Raw genomic sequence first — 20,606 nt, 5'->3', positions numbered from 1 at the left:
TTTGAAAAGATCATCACACAACATGATGTTGCAGTTGTATTTGAAAACTGTCTAAACATGTCTACCCTTCCCTACCCTGTGTATAATGTTTGTATCTTACAATACCAAGTTTAAAAGTCTACATCTCAATGTCAATCTCATTTTTACAATTAAAAGTGTTTATACCTATTCACAATTAAAGGAATACTTCCCCTGCAAAATGACCATTTGTATATCAATTACTAGCCCAATGTTCCTTTTTTTAAAATCTTTTTTTCCTCACATTTTGTCATTATTGTAATTCAATTGTTATTTACAACATCTATTGCACGTCTGTCTGTCCTGGAAGAGGGATCTCTTCCTGAGGTTTCTACCATTTTTTTTCCCCCTTTACAGGGTTTTTTGGGGAGTTTTTCCTTAGACGATGTGAGGGTCTAAGGGCAGAGTGATGTATGCTTTAAAACCCTCTGAGACAAACTTTGTTTTGTGATAATGGGCGTAATAAATAAAATAAAATTGAATTGACTTGACATGCCTCCAAGATGGATGAAGAATCCAAAAACTGAGATTTCTTTTAAAAAATTGAATTCTAGCAAAGGGTGGCATGTTGAACAACAACAAAACTATATGAAAAAAATTGTTAACAAACTCTCACACAACTCGTCTACTTGTGGAATCAAAATCTCATTTATCTAGTCATATGCTAAGTACTTAACAAACACATGCATTTTGGCTAAAACCTTACTATTTAAAATACTTCTGCATGGAAGCAGTGCACCTGGGCAAGCGCATGCGTTTTAACTCTGCTCATGCATTACACTGAGCAGAGTTCAAATGCACAGGCGTAATCAGGCACAACATCCATCCATGTGTGAGACTGCATACAGTAAAACTGCATTTCTTTGGGATTATACTGCATGAGCTGTGTGAGATTATATCAAAAGACCCCTACGAATTTAATTTATCAAAATTTTTCGCCGTGTTTGGATTCTTTGCTCGCCATGGAAGCATTTAAGAAACGTTTTCTTCATTCTTAGTTTCTTCTTAGGATAAGTTATTGATATACAAATGATCATTTTGTGGGTTAAGTATTCTTTTAAGACTAAAATCAAGATAACATGGAGTAGATGCTTCTGTTTGTGATGATGCATTAACATGGTCTATTTATCGACCAACATTTTTGCCATTTGTTGTAATGAGTAACATTGTGCTGTAACAATGATTAATCTGAGGGCAGCTACTCTAAAAATCAATTTAAGATACTGCAGCTCCACTTAATAGTAAATTATTTACACCAATCAAGTAGCACTCTAATCAAGGGCCATTGTTTAAAGGAATGCATGTGCTGTTAACGCACACATGTTGGTTTATCTATATGGCTTGCAGTCTGGACTTTTGCTCTGCTTCTGAAGTTCCACACACTTTTCTCTCACACGAGCACAGCCCGACCCTGGAGCACAATCACCAAAATAATCCACACTCACTCGGTTTAATCTATTCCCAGGAATGATGCTGCACTACACAGAACACCCAACAGCTGTCACGCTGCTGCTGCTTTGCACTGTACGCTTTTAGCTAAACACAATTTCACTGTACCCAGAACATGAAAGGAAAGCTTTTTTACTTTGTAATTGAATCAGCCTATCCACAGTGTGTGCGCTTCTAACCTATCTGTGTGTCATTACACCTTTAGAGTACAAGGTGGGCCAAACATGGCGTGCTGCCCAGAGTCTACTCGATTCCATTAAATGTTTCTTACCTCTGACACCCACACATGCGATCCTGTGGTGCCACGAAACGGCAGCCACACAAACAGCGGCATTAGGATGCAGACACAGCCTCACTGTGCTCTTAAATGGATTTAAAGGATGTATTACAGCCTGCTAATGATGCTTAGCTAGCTCTGCATGACTTGTCTTAGAGATTTTAAGTGTGAGTGCTTAAAGGTGTGATAGTGGTGACTCTGCTTTTCTTTAAAGAGATCCATTCATAAATACTGCCTTTTAAATACTAAATCCACAAAGCCAATCAGTGTGAGGTGTGTCAGTGGCCAGCGATCCTCCAGGTCTTAGATGTAAAAAAAGATAACAGTGTCTAAAGCAACAAGTTTGCGGTTCTTACCTGCCTCTGTGTATTTGAGCCCCACCTTCTCTTCCTCATCTTTAGGTTTAGGTGGGGGCCACACAGCCTGAAGACGCCCCGGGGTCCGGTCCTCGCTGTCTGTAGGAGACGTGACCTCTGTCTGTGGGGAGGAAACATGCAAAAATGTCAGTCTGGCAATGCAGTGATACAGCATCAATTTGACCCTATATTTGCACAAACCACATGTGAAACTTAAATTTCCATTAAGGAAAGATGAAAATGATTCATACATAAGCCTCTAAGGGACTGATGAGTTCCTTGCTGGGGGATTTGGAGGCTCTCTCAAAAATAGACCTCAGATTTTCTTTGTCATTCTTGATTTTCTTCTTCACCGCCTCCAGATCCACATCTTCAGTTTTTTCCTTTTTGACAGTTTTCGGGCCAAAGATGCTCCTGAAGGTTTCATAGGCGAGATCTGAGGTTTTCTTCTTGTCTGGTGAGGTTGTGGGGGTTTCTGGGCTTGAAACATTCTCTCCCACAACCTTTTCTCCATTCTGAGACTGTTTTTTGCCGTGTTCAGGATCAGCATCGTCTGACTGTTTTTTCTCATCCTGGTTGCCTAGGTTGTGCAGCTGACTGAGTTGTCCCATTGCATTGCTTTTAGATTCTGCAACTGGCTTAGGCTCTGCGTGTTTTTTGACTGGCGTTGATGTCTTCTGATCAGGGAAGAGCTTGGCTTTGTTGACCGTCTTCTTCAGGCTGAGCAGGGCCAGGTCAGCATCCTTCTCACTCTGCTTAATCTCTGACACCGTCTCCCTGTCTTCCCCCACTGCTCCTTTCTTCAGCACACGCAACCCACTGAAGAGCGCCGGCATTTGGAAGGAAGGGGACGAGGAGAGCGCAGTGCCCTTGGATGGGGAAACAGATAAAGCTGGAGGTGGTGTTTTTGTATCTAGTGTCTTTGGAGCAGTTGTGCTTTGTGAAGGAGGACTGGAACTTGGCTGCATGTCACCTGGGGACTCTTCGGGTGTAGACGACAGCAACGTTTTAGGAGTTGTTTTACTGACAAAGTCTGACTGCTCCTCCGGACTGGAGGATGATTGGACTGAAACTTCAGGATTTTTAGGGCTGGAGGGAACAGAGGACACCTGGCTAGAGTGAGACTCCTCAGTCCCCTTCTCAGCCCTTTGCTCATGTGTCTCGTTCTTCTGTGCATTATCTAAGTCCTCCTTTAAAGGTGAGGCAGCATTATGATTTGAGGCTTCCAAGGCAAGATCTCCAGATATGACTGAAGCAACAGGCTGGGAGCAATCTATGCCAGTAAACTCTTCGTCCTCATCTGTTCGCACATTGTCTTTAATCTTCTCTACAGCAGCAGATGTGTCTACATCCAAAGACACGATGGTGGTGTCCTCTTTAGGGCTGCCAGCAACTCCCCTTTTCAAAACTGAAGAGATCAGGACTGACTTATAATCACTTCTGTTGACAAACCTTTCTGGATATAACATAGCTTCTATACGTGATCTTTCCTTACGTTTGTGTGTCCTAAACACAGGCACTTGGTACTCTACTTCTGACTCACTAGCATCTTTTTGCGCATCTTCATCACCATGCTGCACTGAATTTTTGTCCTCCCCAGGTAAGGTAGACTCCTCGGTTTTGGCAAGCTTCTCGGACCCACTAGTGCTGCTTTGGGTCGCCTCCTCCTCCTCATTTTCTTCATTGTCACTATAAGTTTCCACCCTTGTGACCTGGACCAGCTCATGGTCAAGCGAGGCTGTAGCTGCTGTTTTAACTTCAGACTCTGTGCAGGTTTCCAGTGATTCAGCCGTCTGCGCTGTATCACAGGAAGCTGTCACATTATCCTGATGCATGTCTTCACTCCCTTGCTTGTTCTCACTATTTTGACCACTGTCAGGAAGAGGATTCGTCTCATCTGACAGCTCCTTGTAAGACATCAGCACGGCTGACTCCATATCTACAGATCCAGATTTATCACGGCCGAAGAAACTGCTGAACACATTCAGCAGGGAGTTAGCAGGCTGCTTATCTGCTCCATCTGAGTTACTGCTCGCACTGTCCATTTTTTGCTCAAAGTGTCACTTCAACTAAGAGCAAAGAGCCAAAGCGAAACAGGTAACAGCTTTGCCAAAGTGTCCATTGAAAATGTCACAAATGTCCCCACCTCCAGTTATCCAAGCTGCTCCTATTCCACCTCTGCTGCTGGCTGGGAAACAAAAGGCCTTTGTATGGACAAATCTCCCAGGCTCCTCTTACCTTCTCCGGGAGGGCGCCAATTATAACAACACTACCCTGTAGTCCTGTTTAGTGACACGCAGAACTGGTTCTGTATGGTAGACTTTCATAACATCACATAAAATCTACTGCTGACTGTGTGTTGTCCAGTTCAGACTCCTCTGTGCGAGCAAGATTCCCATGAGGCTGTAAATGGAGTGAAGCTGTTCAGTGGCTGGAAGCATGTCCTGCTGTAATCTCCCTGGGAGAGCAGAGTTCACCTGCCTTTCACAAAAGCATTCCCAACTGTTCCGACAAGTTGCGTGGTACAATCCAAAAAGTTGCTGCTTATCCTTTTTTATGTGCCGGTATCCAAGACTAAGCTACTTCTAGTTTGTTTTCTGTAACTTGTCTCCCAGTTTACATGAAAGCCCTGTGTGCTGCTGTGTGAGAAAAAACCCTCAGGTTGAAAAAACTGTGTCTCACTGGTCGACCCAGTCTGGTGACGCCTCCATTCAGGTTCCTCCCTTCCTGGGAGGGGACCTGCAAAACCCGGCACCGCAGGTGTCTGATTACCTCTGCTCACTTCCGTAAAATGGCTTCCAAGGTAACAGAGAGTAAACACAGAGACCGCGTCAGTCTGTGGTCAGGTGGAGAGCTGCACTGGTCCATTAGCCCAGCATTGCATCATTAAGTGGTGAGCTACTGAAATACAGGGCTTAAGACTTGGCAATTAGTGAGCATGGACTTAGCCAGCTCTAGCTAACATGCTAAGAGGCTAACATGTGTGATTAGCAGCTCATGGAAACCTAAGCAGAACAGTTAGGGTTAAAAAAAAAGACATTTTGTATCACTTACCTTAAGTTACTTGTTGTGAGTGCTGGCAGTCAAACTGGATTTTTTGACAATTTTTTTTTAGACAATTTAGTTTTCTAAAAGTTTATGCTAACATTTGCTAAAGTTTTTAAGCTAACAACAGGGAATTCAACCTGTGTCAAAAAACAAATTTTGTTTTGTTTTTAAGAGAAAACAAAACAGCAGAAAAAGGCTTCTTCCTTCTTTCTTGCTGTTTTAGCTTATCCTTCATTTAACTTGCTCTAACCTTTGGTACTTTTTTAATAAATGTCAACAAAGTTGTTAGTAAAACACCACATTCTTCAGACTGGTTGCCCTTAGAAACCAAAGGTCAGCGTCCATGAATGCATTCCTTCAGTCTGCCTGATTGAGCACGATCTAAGCTGGACCAAAGGGCACATTTCTACAGGCTGCTTTGCAAATGTACTGAATCCAGTTTCATGACTGCCCTAAATTAAACATTTTCAAAAACAGTTTTCTGCCCTCGCTGACATAAGACTTATAACCAATAATTAGGCACATTTGATAGTATTAAATTAATTTTAATACTGCCTCCACCTTTTCAAGCAATGTGTTCTACCAATTCTACCAGTTTTATATAGTAGTTTTCATTTTTTTCAGCAGTGTAGTCAGAGCATTTGAGCTTTAATATCTTTTAGGCAAATTGTTACATATCTGTGCATTTTGAGCAATGCATTTCGGGTCTCAGAATCCGCATGCATTTTCTGCCAGAAATGTATTTTCTAGTTAGTTATGATGCTAAAAGAAACACAACTGGAGTAAAAATAGGAAAAACAGACATTTTTCAAAAATCACAATAGTTAATGAAAGTAATAAACCCAGCTAAATTATTGCATAAATGATAGGAATACTATTGTGAAAGCATTTCCCATATAACCACATATAACCATTGTTTTTAACTACTGCACTTTTGCACACTGATATTTTATACACTACATAGTATTTAATATTAATGGATATTTTCTTTTAGAAGTGAGTATTTTTTAGTATTTATAATTTAGTATTTATTTAAGATTTTTTTCCTGTGGATAATTACATTGTGCTTTTATGTTATGTGTGGCCATGTGCGGTTAGCTGTGAATGAACTGCTGTAACAAATGTAATGTCCTGTGAAGGATTAATAAAATATCTATCCTATCTATCTGTTATAATTTAGAAATGTGTTCCCAATAAAAACCACAAACAAAAAAAAGTAATAACAATTTACTAAGATAGGTGTTTAATTTTTCCCCTCATCTGAAGAAAGCCACATATAGAAAGGGGCCTTTTGTGGCTGAGGAATTAGGTTACGTAAGAGCATGTACAGTAAATCCCCCCCAGAGGTAGTACTAGAAAGAGTCACTACTGACGTGAATACAAATCTGACACACATGGGCTCAAAATAGAAGTGAAATCTCCCATTTACAAGTTTCAGACCATGTGAACAGATCTAAAAAAAAAAAAAAACTACAAAAAACTCTCACATAGGTCACATAATTAGACTGTGTCATCGTCACAACCCTCTATTTGCTGTTACAACACACAAAATACAGCATGTACTATAGAGAAGTGTGTCTTTTAAATGACATGAAAATGGATGATGGTGACAATGAAGTATGGAGTATGTACTTTCACAACAATACCATGTGTCTAAATCTGTAATGCACGGCCTTTGTACTGGTTTGTTAAGTCATTATGCTCACAGTCACGGCAGCTACTGTGTCTTGGGGAAAACAATGCGTGGCTTGCGTTGATACACTACCCGCCTAAAACCACACCCAGGTAATCTGCCTCATCTGCCACAGTAATGAACGCCTCTGCCAGACATGTTGGAATCTGGAAAGACTTAGACTGAAATAGTTTTTCACATTATTCTATCGCTGAAAGATTTAGAAGCATAGTTTAATTGTTCTTTAAATGTACTACATCAGGCACATGCTGTGCGGCAAGCAATATACCCTGATGCAACTTCTCCTCAATAACAATTAGAAATCACAATTAAAAAGCCTATAGCATTTAGTTAAAAATTGTTTTGAAACTGCTTCAAGAGACTAAGAGATTTTCCTGTCTTTGCTCGGAACGAAATAGGTTTGAGTGGAGTGATCTCAGTGAGTTTTGGCTCGGGTCCCCAGTGAACAGATTAGAATCCATGACCTGTTAATCCATTTCTAAGAATTCATCATCAGGTGGTTAAACGGCCCAGTGGAGAGAAATACCTATGAATCCCACGAGGGGAGGGGAGGGGAGGGGGGGTATGGTACACTGATCTGGGTGTGAAAATACACATTACTAGGGATGTTCCCAATGACAAATGTCCCTGCTGGAGGTTTAAACTTACACTAGTCAGCTAGTGTAAAAGGTTAAAAAACCCCCCCCAAAAAAACCACCGAAGCAACAGTCAAAATTTGGCAAAATTTAGACTTAAAGCATAAACATTGTCCGAAAAATATATTATAACGGCCAATTAAAATCATTCATCACAATTTTTCAGTTACCACTTTCGCACTTTGCATTATGAACATTGCATGTCTTTCTACAAAATATGACAACTTCCTACTTATTGAAAACATCATCCTTCAGGAAAATAAATCTTCAGGAAATGTGCCTGAATATTACATCAGCATTTCCTTTAATGCAATCACATATAACACTAATAATCTTAATAATAAGTTTAACTGACTAGTACAGACGATCAAGGGTAGCAACGTTTAATGAACTTGTCGACTAATGGCTCACATCAGCTAATTTTGACCTGTAATCATGTTTAATTTTGGAACCCATTGGCTATCGGTCCAGCAATAACCTGTATTTTGGGGGTTCTGGTGCAGCTAGAGGATATCCAGATGATGTGTATCCAGGCTAAGACTTCCTCCTCAGTGCACCAGTCATTCTTAACAATCCATTTAACAATTTCAGACACAAGCACGGAGTTGGAGTTAAGGGAAGGCCAGATTGTTTTACAAGTAGCCACTTAAGTAAAGCTAATAAAAAGCTTTATCGTCATCAGGCCATAGTTCATGTGTTCCATGACTGCATTTCGGCTAATGTGTTTTTCCTCTTTTGCTCTCCATTCAGACTGTTTACCTGCCTAAAACCAAAGTCTGCTTAGACATGATTGGTCAATACCACTTGGGCTACAAACAAAAAACAGACCACTTCAAATAAATCCAAATTTTTCTCCTGTTGCCTCCCTACATATGCAGATATCTGCTTACAGTGATTAGTGTTTGTACTGCTTGAGCGCCCTCACCGTGCACTCCAGCTTGGGACAGTAGGGTGTGTCCCCCATGATGTCATCTTCAGGTGGTGTGATGCGTAAGAAGTCCAGGTGATCGGGGCGTGGAACGCGGGAAAGAGGCTCCCGAGGGTCATCACCATCCAGCATCCAAATGTCATCCTGACGCAAGAGGGAATCGTCTACACCAACACAAACAAACACATCGCCACAGGGTAATTAGGACTCTATGTTGTGCAAGAAAGCATAGCATGGAATGACACAACAGCATAACAGGTGTGATCGTGTGTGACGGGGCTAAATAAGCGGTGCTGACTGAGGCTGTGTAACCTGCACGGATAATGACAATGGAAGCAGTCAGAAAGCAGGCATCAGAATCTTTTAGCATCAAGCAAGAGAGACCACTGTTTTGCTGCAGGCTTGAGGGCACCTGGCTATTTTTATCAGCACTTAGCCGGCCCTGTTCCCACCGTTGCCACCAGCAGAAAGCCCCACTGATCCAATAAGGAAAAATGGCTGCAGAGTGCTGGCCTCAAAAACGGATACAACCATTGATTTGCATTCAAGACACGTTTACTGTAACAGAGCCATGGTTTTGCTCAGCATTCCCACTGTGCTACAGTAAGGTCAGCTGCAGATCCGTGTGTGAAATTTGTGTTAGCAATTGCCATCCTAATGCCCCAAAAGAGTGAAACTATGGTACTTAATTTTAATTTAGATTGGGAAAGACTGCCCTCTCCTGACCAGGCTATCACACAGAGGGTACTGAGTGAACTGTAATGATGAAAACTGCTTAGACACACTTTAAAATTTAAATAAAAACCTTCCCTGTGTCCTTTTTTGCTGCAGTAGGCTGAGGAGGTTAAATTTATTCTGTGCATTCAAGAGCACCTGGCCTTTAATATTTACTGCTCAGAGACACACTGAAGACACAGCCTCAACCTGCACAACCTTATGCGCTATGCCCCGAACAAGTCACATGGTATTAACTTCAGGAACCAGGCCACTGCTTCACACAGGAGACACTAAGCAGAAATGCAATTTTAAATTCTTCTCACATGCAGAAAAACGTGATTTATCTTGCCCTAATGCATGCGTTCACTGTCTCAAAAGAGTCAGCCAGGCAAGAAAAAGGGAGGAAAAGTGAAAGTTAGGAAGTATGGGGCACAGACTGTGATGTGAAAGAATAACAGCAAAGAGAGCCTAGAGGGAATAAGAGGGGGGAGGGTACAAGAACTTGAAGCTTGTTGACCTCAATTTCCTCTGGCTGTAAGACAACACCTTGACGTGTATGGGCAATATTATAAGCTGCATACTAAAAAAAAAAATAAAAATCACATCATTTCCTGTGCAATATGCTGCTAACATATCCAATAACTTCCCTCTGTAATGAGTATCCTTGAAGAGGACGTACAGTATTACTGTCTTTCTGCACAGCAGCCACTTCTAAAGCCTTGGAAGTCCACTTGTATCGCTCCCCCAGAATCTGACTCTCAGCCAAATGCTTTAAATTCAGTTATGAGCCCACACACACACACACAACTAACTGGGGGGGCCTTCATTAAAAAATGGAAGCATTGAAATTCAGCTTCAGTGCCACAATCAGTCATTATGAGACAGCAGCAATGCCTGCAGTCCCTCCAGTTATCTCGGACTTGGACAGCAGGGGAAAAAAGGGATTAGATTAATAACTTTTCATTATGATAATGCTGCACTGTACGGCCCTGCAGTGGGAACTGCTGACTGTAGGTTGGGACACTTCCAAATGCAGAGTTAAGCCCGGACAGGGCCAAGGAAAGAAGCTAGTGATCAGAAACAGCTCTCCCAACAACTCTAACAAAACTACTGATTATATTCAATCGGCAAACAATGAACACCTGCTGATATATGTTTGCTATGTTTCTTCGTGACTTTGAAGAATTACTATTTACAGATAAACATTCTTAATCTTGTGCACATGTGCCTTTGTTACACTTAATTAAGAGTGAGATGGCCCACACTGCCACCATCTGGACAGGGAGGGAAAAAAAGCATCCATCACTCCCTGTAGTTAAACACACTGCAGTGAAGCTCTGAAGTCACTGCTGCATGCTAGAAATAAGACATAGTGAAGTAACATGCAACACTTTAATGTGGTGACTGTCAACAGATGTGGAGAAAAAACACTTTGATGCATTAGGTAGTGAATGCAGTGCACTCTTGTGCACACACACACAGAGAGCTTAAGTTCAGTGTCCCTGAGGAAAACTGTGTGCTTATTCCCATTTAATCTCCCCCCCGCTGCTCTAAAAGCAGCAACCAAATCGCAGTGTCCATATCTGAGGGGACACAGGGTGCAGATGGGATTGTGTTTGTCATACAGACAGCCACAGTCCATCAAATACACTGCTCTTTAGCAGAGTCAGGGGACTTTAATAGAAACCTCTATAGTACATACAGGTGTTTTCTTATAGCACAGCTGCAGGTGCTGACTGACAGAGCAGTAACTTGACAGAAAATCACAGGTTGTGAGTGAGCAGCTGTCAGACAGCATGGGCGTTTCTGTGCTACTGTACGCATTGTGATATTAACAATAAAGTATCTGTGTTTGGCACGGCTCAGAAGCTGTTTAATGCCTGACCCTGACAGGTGGGTGTTGTCAGTGGTGATGAATGCACCTTTCACTCTGTCGGCCAGTCATCACTCATCCAGTGGTCAGAAGAAGCTCAGTGGAGGCTGAACTGAACACGAGAAAGCAGATGTGAAATCACTACAAGAAAAATCTATTCTTCAAATGTGATTCCTTTCAGATCAATAAATACTGCAGGCCGACAAAGCAGAAATATCTGTGTGCATATCTATAAATACACAGCTTTTGCAAATTAACACTATGCATCCTCTCGTGCTACAGTTTCTCAGTCTTATTACAGAAACAGCTTTGCCCAGTCTGCCCTATTTTATCCACTAAAAATCTATAACCTCATCATTCAAAGTAAAAGAACTGGGCCATGTGGCATGCTGAGTGCATCTGGCAGTCTCCACCCCCTCCTCCATCACTTTTAGCAAAGGAGACGGATAATAGACTTTAATATAAATGATGAAAAATGTAGGTTTTATAAATCACCCCGTTTCTTTTGCACCCGTCACAGCTGTTTTTCGTGTTGGCCGTGCATGGCTGTCAGGCTGGCTGATTGACTGACTGGTTAGGCTGCTGGTGCTTAAGTCCGTGTCAGGGGGAGCTACAAGTAGAAACTCGGGGATGAGTGCTGCTGTGGTGCTCTGAGGGCCAGAGCAGCGATGTAGCATGACACAATGCTCACGGAGTCATCATTACTCATTTGAAATGCAGTTCTGGAGGCTGATGGGATACACAGATCTGCAGAAGAAGGAAGGGTGCTTTTATTGGGCCTGGCAGCGCATTGACTGGGAGACAGAAAATTTGGTTAAGCTCGCTTCAGTCCACTGGTGAGCGCATGTCTAAAATAGTGGGGCATTGTGGAGAAGCCTCTTTTAGCTGCTCATACTGAAAAGCATGACACAGAGCATAGCTAACATTTGCCGAGTTGGTGGCAGTCATTTATTAAAAAAAACAAGTTACAAGTTATATGAGAAGGACCTTTGTGCCCTGTTTCTCTGCATGCACGCAGCTTGGAGCAACAGTGCGAGACAGACTGAGAGAGGAGCTCTCTTAGCCTGTTTTGGCAGAATCCACTTCATTATCTAATAGAGCTGGCCCTTGTCTTTACTTGGTGGAACAATGTCGCAAGGCAGTGCACTTTGTGTTGAATGACAGCTTGCAGAGAGAGTGGGGTGATACACTCTTGCTCTGCACTGATCAGTTTCATATGACCTTGCAGGAACGTATCTGGTAATCTGATTATGGTGTTGCCTGCCATATGTCAGACAAAAAAATAAGTAGGGGATGGAAAGAGGGAGAGGGGATAAAAAGAGAGGGACACTTATGGCTGATTGGACTAAATAGTAATGTTTTGAAGCAGATATAATCAATATTTTTATGTGGCTAAGGGTTTCTTTCAGTGAAGAACCCACAGATACCCTGTACAGAGCTTTATAGCATGTTCTAGCTCATAGTTTTGGTATTCTGGCCCATAGATTTACTGTTTTGGTTCAGTCCCACCGCTGACATCATTATTTTCAGCCGCAGGGTAATGTAAAAGCTCTTAAAACCCACCACGCACTACCTGATCAGCACAAAACAGCTCACAGAAAAAGTTACTGGCTACCTGAGCCAGATATTTGTATCAGGAGCTGTTGAGGACCAAAAACAGAGCTTAATATAAGGGTTAAATTTGCCAGGTGGCTAAAATGAATACAGCTGTTGCAATTTATCTTCTAGATGTGAAAATATGCAAATGTTTGCTTACAAGTCTCACATTTCCACGGGCAGTGTGCCAGTGAGTATAATTACATGGACATGAATAACCCATTTATGAGGCTTATCCTGGTTATGATCATATTTGGGATATGGTATTTACATGAGCACTGACACATCGGATTTGTCACATTGAGCGTATATTTTATTGAGCGTTTCTTTCACAGTACTTCAGTTAGCATATTCAGTGTTCTCATAAACAGAATATGGCATTTACATGCTCAACCACATATACAGGATACACCAAAAACCCTATCATAAACTGGATATTCGTATCCATGTAAATGCACTCAGTGTAATTGTAGCCTGTTCCTGCTGCCCCCAGACTACCACTGCAGGTTTTAAAGGGGACCTGTTATGCTTTTCTGTGTTTTGTGTCTTATATATAGCGTTACAATGAAGAATGATCACATTAAATGTGGCCAAAGTTTAAAATCATGAGGTAAACATGTGTAGCAATGGCTTCAGACTGCTCTGAATACTCTGTTTCAAAGATTTTTTTTCATTCTGGCTACAGTATGATTGCATAGTGATTGCATAGTGAGTCGGATTTCTTCAAATGGTCATCTGCTCCAGGCACGTTACTGCAAGTATTTACCGTACATAGCCTGCATTGCTAAATGGAGCTACATGCTAGTAGCTCCATTTAGCAATGCAGGTCAAGTCAGTGAACCATGTAAACCTGCCAATGCCAATGCTGTAAACATCTTTCTAATTTCTGGATATATTCCAGCTAGGAGATGTCCAGTTGCATATAGACGCTTTTTGGGTGATTTTTATCATTCTCTGTCTGCAAGTACACTGCTCCATGTAGCTACATGCTTACATCATAGAAACATGCTTTTACCTGGCATTTTTAATGCTAAAAAGATTCACTATTTCCTGTTGCAGTTATCCCACACCTGCAAAGAAGATGCAGAGATGCCATGATACAGAAGATAGCACTGCCCAATCAGAGCAGACTGGACTGGACTGGACAAAAAGTGTCTCAGAAAGAGGGTGACAGACATACCTTGTGCAAACACACATAAAACAACAACATGCACACTTTTAGCAAGTGCATATGGTATTGTGTCCAATAGACTACAGTGCTAGAGCATTAGCACATGAAGCAAACAAGAGAATTTATTACTTTTAAATTGCCATTCCAGTCTGCATAATCACACTCATTAATAAGCACTGAGCTTCAATAAGAGAGCACAGATTAAAGAGCCCCGGTCATAATTAGTTGGACCTTTGCAAACCATGAAGGGACGGCCTTCACGCTGACCCACTTAGCGCTGTTGGCTGGACCCTGTGATGTTCGTTTATCTGTGTTAACATCTGAAGTGTATTCAATTATCAAGCAACACATGGCGAGCTGGTAAACAGCTGAGATGCAGCAAAATAGACAGGGTGATCTTTTTTAAAATAAAAGGTTTAAGGCTTCTGTGTGAGGACTGTGCAGCATGAAGCATTTGGTTAGCATGATTTAAGCAACAATGTAAGAGTATCTTGTTCCGCACATATAGCTCACGGGTTATAGTATCATGCAGTTACATCTGACATGGATTCAGGATATTTGCCCGGGCCCGAGTTCAGGAAATTAAAAAACAGTGCTCATAACGTTATATCTGACATTTGCATGAATGTTGAATTTAATTTTTAAAAAAAGGGGTGTGGTGTGATGCCAGACAATGTGGGTTATGTGTGTGAGTGCATAAATGTTAACGGTTGAACCTGTGTGTAAATGCCACAGTGAGGACACAAAGGGACAGTGTCATTTCAGTGGGAACTGATTAAAACAATCTCCACACGAGTAAAGCCCTGTCCACCAGTTAGCTTAGCTTTGCAAAGCTCAGCTCTCCTCCTCCCTCCGGCTGTTGCTGAGCTAAGCATCGCTGGCTGTATCTTTTGAGCTTTTGCTGGTCTGTGATGTAACAGCTCAAATGCTTTGGAGCTTCCCTAAAAATGCAGCATAGCTCTTGAATTAGGGGTCAAACTGTCTACGCTGACATAATAATGTACGACCATTATCCACGGTCTATTAGTAAATTACATAATCAATGGAAAGCCATCTGTTTGCTGCTGCAAAGCAAAGCTTGTGCCACTCTGACTGAGAGGCATGATTAACCACATTACAGAAGTAGCTAATGCAACAACCCTACAGCCTCCTTCCAAGCATCAGACCAACAGCTTGTATTGTGCAGTTTGGAGTCATTCCAGACCTTTAAAAGTCCCATATTATGCTCATTTTTAGGGTTCACAATTGTATTTAAGGTTTTACTTGAACTTATGTACATGCTTTAATGTTAAAAACATTATTTTTCACATACTGTCTGTTTATATATACCTGCATTTACCTCTTTTAGCACCTGTCTCTTTAAGTCTCCATCTGAAAAAGCCCATTCTGCTAGAAGAGCCCGACCAATGCATCAATCAGCCGATATTATCAGCTGATATTGGCCCTTTACAGATATATCAGTATCTGCTTCTATGTTGTCCAGTATACATGATATGAAAATTTTATTTTTAACTGAACATAATGCAGAAACCTAGAGTAATTTAAAGTTTGTTGTTAAACTATAAAATATAAAATAAATACAAAATGCCTTCATTGCATATCTTCAGATAACAATATCTGAGGGATAATTGAATTGCACAATTGCACACACACACACACACACACACACACACACACACACACACACACACAGAAGATCGACCAATATGTCAATATCAAAATTTTTTGCCCAATATCAGTTTCTGCATCTGCCCCAAAAATCCAGAATCAGTCACGCTCTAGAGACTAGCCATTGTAAAGAGAAAAAAAATAGCTGGAGTGACTGATGGTCACTAGGAAAAAAGTGACACTTGCGAAGATTATATAAGTTGTGAGTATATAAAACTGTTTAAACCAAGCATAAGATAAGATTTGTACATTTTATGGAAAGAGGAAAAAAATGCTGAAAATAGGGAAACTCTAATCCCTCTTAGTGTAACCCTTGTGCCCACTGGGTCCCTGATCCTTTGTCAGTTTCCTGTGAACTGGAGAGGATGTGGATTTAGGGGAGGGATGGCAGATCCCTCAAAATCCAAATTGGCAATGCTTCAGTTCACAACGCGCTCACGAGAACCCCGGTCAGGTCGAACCCCGTGTCAACTTTGAGCCTTTGATCTGGGACACTCCCACTAATCTCAGCCTCTCCAGCGGTACTGCGAGGGTTAAAATGGATCATCAACGAAAGTATTCACAGGCCCTGCTTGCCCCTTGTTCAGCTCTGCTGGGTAGTTTTTAATTTGTGGTCACACATTTAAGCCGAGACAAGAAACTAACAACAGAGACATTTTGGAAAGGAGCTAATTTGTTAGTCTAGCTAGTTTATTGGATAATGACTGAGGGACAAAGTAAAACTCTCGCTGAAAATGTTTGTCAGTTAAAATGCTGCCGAGTAATTGTTGGAGCATTACAATAACAACCTCTCTTTTACACACACACACACACACACACACACACACACACACACACACACACACACACCTCTTAGGGCATCCTTTTCTTCTTCTATTCTTTGAAATGCAGCAGCAGCAATGCCAGATGAAGGGCACATTCTGACAAACGCTTCAACCTACTGAGATGATAAAAGCTCTTGTGTCAACATTTACACAAAGGTAGAGAGTTTGAACATGAATCAGTGTGTTCAAAGTAGGAGATTTCTAACGGCTCACCTGTTGTTGTAGAGTTGCTGGAGGAGTTCCACTTGGAGCTGCTGGGCCGTCTGCTGAGATTCAGATCCAGACGGGTGACGGTGCGCCTGTTGCCGTTCTTGTCGATGACCTCAGTGAAGATTTTGGGCTCATCAGTGTTGCTCGAGCTGTCTCGTTCATGGTCCACGTCCTTATCTGAGAGCAGAACAATGCGATGGTTGAGCTGCGGGCTCACCTGCTTGGAGGACAGAGGGGACAGGACTGGGGACATGCTCTGGAGACTGTTGGAGGCGGGAAAGGATGTGTTGAAGACGCCAGCGAGGGATGGGGAAGAGGGGCTCTTTGTGTGGGATTTGGTTGGGGGTTGAGGTTCGTTGGTGTGGGATAGAGGCAAACGTAGTCCCTCTGATAGCTTGTTACCTGTCTTTTCTTTATTACCCCCCAGCAGGTTTGGTCCTCGCCACTCTCCGTACTGCTGCTGGCAGCTGCTAGTCCCTGGATGTAGCCCTGGGCTTGTATGGCTGACATGTTGCACTTTCCCTTCCACATCCTGCACCTTGGCCACCACCCTGACCCCTGTCGATGCAGTCTCAGACATCTCACCCAAAGAATCGGACCTCTTCATTGGACGAAGGTTGCTACCGCTTTCCCGCCGAGTCAGGCCCTCCATTAGGTTGCAGAACGACGATTCGTACCCCAGCTCGCCGTCATACTCTGAGAAGTCATTGCAGAAATCTATGTCAGGGTCAAATGTCCGGTTGTCCTCCATGAAGTCCCAACCTTCACGAGAGATCTGGAAGGGTTCCTCCATAGGCAAGATTGGATTACTGACTGCGCTGACGTAAGAGCCGGTGACTGAGCTGTCAGTGACATGACCCGAGGTGGGGGTACCTGGAATCTGCTGCGTTACTGAAGCAGTGTTGTGAGCAGGAAGCTGACCAGATGATGTTCCACTTGCAACTTTCTCCTTCATCTTACTGTGCAGGAACTCCTCTGCGCTGTCAAGCTTCTTGTTATCTAACTTCTTCACCTTTTTGCTCTTGGATGTCTTCTGCTCTGGAGAAACATTGAGAGAAATGTTGTTGCTGCTGCTGAGAATCTGACCTCCCAGGTGAACTTCCTGTCCTTCCATGTACTCCTGGAGTTTCCCATCCTGGTTTCCCATCCTGACTTTGACCGCACAATCCCTGCACAGTGATAAGAAATCCGCCAGCAACTGGTGGTGCTCCGCCGCCAGCCAGCAGAGCTCTGCAACTGCCTCCTTTGTTGCCTGCTGGGAGATGAGGAGTTCGCCCGAGGAGCATGAAGACTGGCCTCTTTGTTCGGAGGTTGCGAGATCCTCCTTTCCCCGGTCATGGTCATTACCGGCCCTTTCTGAATGAGGGGCGCGGCTCTTGTACTTGAAGCTCGGGGCCCGCCTCTTGGGGAAATACAGGCTGATGTTGCTTAGCTCACGGATGGGTGCATAGAGGAGCAACACGGTGTGTGTGCCCTCCATGATGGGTGCCATGTTAATCACTCAAGCGCTCTGGAAGTGGTCGGCACCCAGACGGAGTGACTGGACTCGGACTGAGGAGGAGGATCTTGGACTATTCATCACCTGGCTTGTCCAGATACTGTCAGAGAGAAAGAAGCACACAGCTGTAAATCTACAATCTATGTCCAATAACATGTTAATCCTGCTAGTGACTTTAACCCTTTGAAACATGGAATGACATCACTTTTCTTGTGCTGTTTTAAGATGTCGTTCACAAGTATGGAAACCTCTGAACCATGGGCAAATTGGTGCAACATTGAAAAAAAAGACAATGAGCAACTTTGTAAGAAATATTTAACAAATTGCAAGACATTGGTAGATATTTTCAATTATTTTAAAAAGCTAGGGAAAAATGTATGTATATATCTATATTCATAATTACCATAATTAAATATCTAAATTATCGTACAGAATGATTACACATTTTTAAGCCATTTTTTCAAGGTCATTTCCTTATTTGTTTGTTTTTAATTTCTCTTTCTTTTTCCATTTAAAAAAAAATCTATCAGGTGATTGTCTTGTACTTTTTACTAATGTCTTGCTAATTTTTAAGTAATTTCTTGTTTTGTTGCTCATTGCAATCTTCCCATCTTTTTAAAAACTTCTACTCAATTAAATAATGTGTGTGTGTGTGTGTGTGTGTGTGTGTGTGTGTTTGTATATGTGCGTGTATGTATTTGAAAGAAATAAAGCCAGTCTGCTCTGGTTTTAAAGGGCTAACATACACATGCATGAGTTTAAGCTTAAAATAAAGTATAATCATAACATATTTAACATATTCTCTCACACTTAAAAACTCTACAGGCTTTTTGGATGCTAATGCAGAGCTTGTTTTGAAGCCCAACAACACAAACTGCCCCTTTCCCAACAATAGGCCCTCCATATTTCACTATTAAACCAATTTGCTAATTAAAAAACGAAATAAAATCCAGCCCTGCGCTGATTAAACTAGACAAAGACTCCATTATACCTTCCTAACCCTACTTTATCTTCTTCCTTCCCTTCGGCATTGTTATATGAGTACATGAAACAAGCCGCATTTCATCAACATTTCACAGCTGCTGCCGCATAAAACCTGAGAGTGTCAAACAAGGTGACGACACACGCAGAGAGGCCAATGCTATGGCTGCCGTTTGAGACGTTTACAGGCAAAACAGGCACACATTTTAACATGTGCTTCAGTGGATGTCCTCAACATTTGGCAACCTCTCTGAACTGTTTACATCATAACATAATCCCGTGGGTTACTGTCACCTTGCAATAAACCCGAGTGCAGTTGTCAGTGATAAAATGGCAGCTTATTAACACTTTCCCGCGGGGTTTACTGCTGGCCACTGCTACTAAAATCTAGATATATCCTGTCATATTTACTGTGAATTAAAATTTAATGCACAAAACTCCGCATTTAGCATCATGCCAGCGTCACTTCAATGTCATGCATTCAATTAGAAGATGAAAGTGCGTCATAATCAAGTGCACCTGCAGCGGGTGAAAGCACAGGAGCACTTTGTCAAATATAAACAGTTACTTACCGGATTCAGCGGCATGGCAAATATTTCTTCACATCTCTTGTACTGCAGCCAGCCACTGCTCACCGCTGCTTCTCAGGGTTTGTCTGTCGTGATTGACAGGAGTTTAGTCCAATAGATAAACTCAGCGCCGGCTCAAGGCTATCTGATTGGCTCCTCTGTGTTTATCACTTCCCACATTTTGAGTCAGTGCAGCTGCAGTTTGCAGGTAGGCCATGTGATCGATTTCAGTTTGTGCATCGAGTAGAGCGGAAGTGAAGTTTTGCTAGCATTAATTTAATCCACCAGCCGTAGCAGTTTTCAGGCTAATATTAGCATTTTGTTCGCATTGGTGGAGAGATAAGTGTATGAAAGTACCTGCTCTCTGAAGGCCCGAGGTGGTGCCATTTCTTACGACACAGAGACACCTAGTGGTCACTGTTATACCGCTCAGCTGTTACAATTTATAACAGCAGTCTCTTCAGTTATACTCATCTCTGCCAAGGATGTTATGTTTTCCGTCCAGTTCAGTTTTCACTTTGTATTTTCGTAAATAGCATTTTATGTTATTTACCCCTATTTTCATAATGTGGTAGTCACAGTAACTGAGATTACAGACCGAATAAGATAAAAGGGGAGGCAGTTTAAGAAAAAATATAGTCATACATCTACACATATGTACATGCATATGTCGATTAATTCCACAACTATATGTGTGTGTGCGTGTGTGTGTGTGTGTGTGTGTGTGTGTGTGTGTGTGTGTGTGTTCGTTAGGAGGAATATTTCCACTTCGTTAATTTGGATTTTCAGAATTAAATGTTACTATTGCATACAGTAGTATGTATATATATATACATATATATACATATATATATATATATATATATATATATATATATATATATATATATATATATATATATATATATATATATATATATATATTTGCATGTGTAACATTTAAGTTGTCATTTCGTGTCTCTGCTTAGCCAAACAGTAAATTTAGTTCCTACTTGTCATTGTTTTGCGGGGGACAGGTGTGAGTGTAACAACATGTGAAAAGTAGAGTCGAGGGTGTAAACTGAAGAATATTTAAAGAGAAACTGTAGTCTGCTT

The 20,606-nt window shown here is 41.8% G+C and overlaps 2 protein-coding genes across 4 annotated transcripts in view; both read right to left on the bottom strand.

Annotated features, from left to right (window-relative positions):
- LOC121953414 (formin-like) overlaps positions 1-4,789 on the bottom strand; it is a 52,056-nt gene extending 47,267 nt beyond the window's left edge. The window contains exons 1-2 of one of the 3 annotated variants that reach the window (XM_088087871.1): positions 2,352-4,789; positions 2,101-2,221 (exon numbers count right to left, since the gene is read on the bottom strand). In XM_088087871.1, the coding sequence (XP_087943997.1) occupies positions 2,101-2,221; positions 2,352-4,145 (1,915 nt within the window). In that variant the 5' untranslated portion in view covers positions 4,146-4,789. The remainder of the gene's footprint in view (positions 1-2,100; positions 2,222-2,351) is intronic. The other 2 variants (XM_042500490.2, XM_042500491.2) reach the window with 2 other exon arrangements.
- An 11,245-nt stretch (positions 4,790-16,034) lies between these two features.
- LOC148187473 (uncharacterized) lies at positions 16,035-19,643 on the bottom strand. The gene is made up of 3 exons (XM_088087873.1): positions 19,515-19,643; positions 16,467-18,061; positions 16,035-16,369 (listed from the first exon to the last, which is right to left on the bottom strand). Exons 2-3 carry the CDS (start codon positions 17,953-17,955, stop codon positions 16,362-16,364), a joined length of 1,497 nt encoding a protein of 498 aa, XP_087943999.1. The 5' UTR covers positions 17,956-18,061; positions 19,515-19,643; the 3' UTR covers positions 16,035-16,361.
- Between the last annotated feature and the right edge of the window lie 963 nt (positions 19,644-20,606).

This window comes from Plectropomus leopardus, chromosome 14 (genome assembly GCF_026936395.1).
Source record: "Plectropomus leopardus strain MGB_pleo_1.0 chromosome 14, ASM2693639v1, whole genome shotgun sequence".
Classification (NCBI taxonomy): Eukaryota; Metazoa; Chordata; class Actinopteri; order Perciformes; family Serranidae; genus Plectropomus; species Plectropomus leopardus.
The sequence above is the reverse complement of the archived record's forward strand: the minus strand, read 5'-3'. Positions and strand labels throughout refer to the sequence as shown.

What these genes read in the sequence shown, in the direction of transcription:
- LOC148187473 (XM_088087873.1), bottom strand. Translation starts at nt 17,955, where the DNA reads ATGGCACCCATCATGGAGGGCACACACACCGTGTTGCTCCTCTATGCA.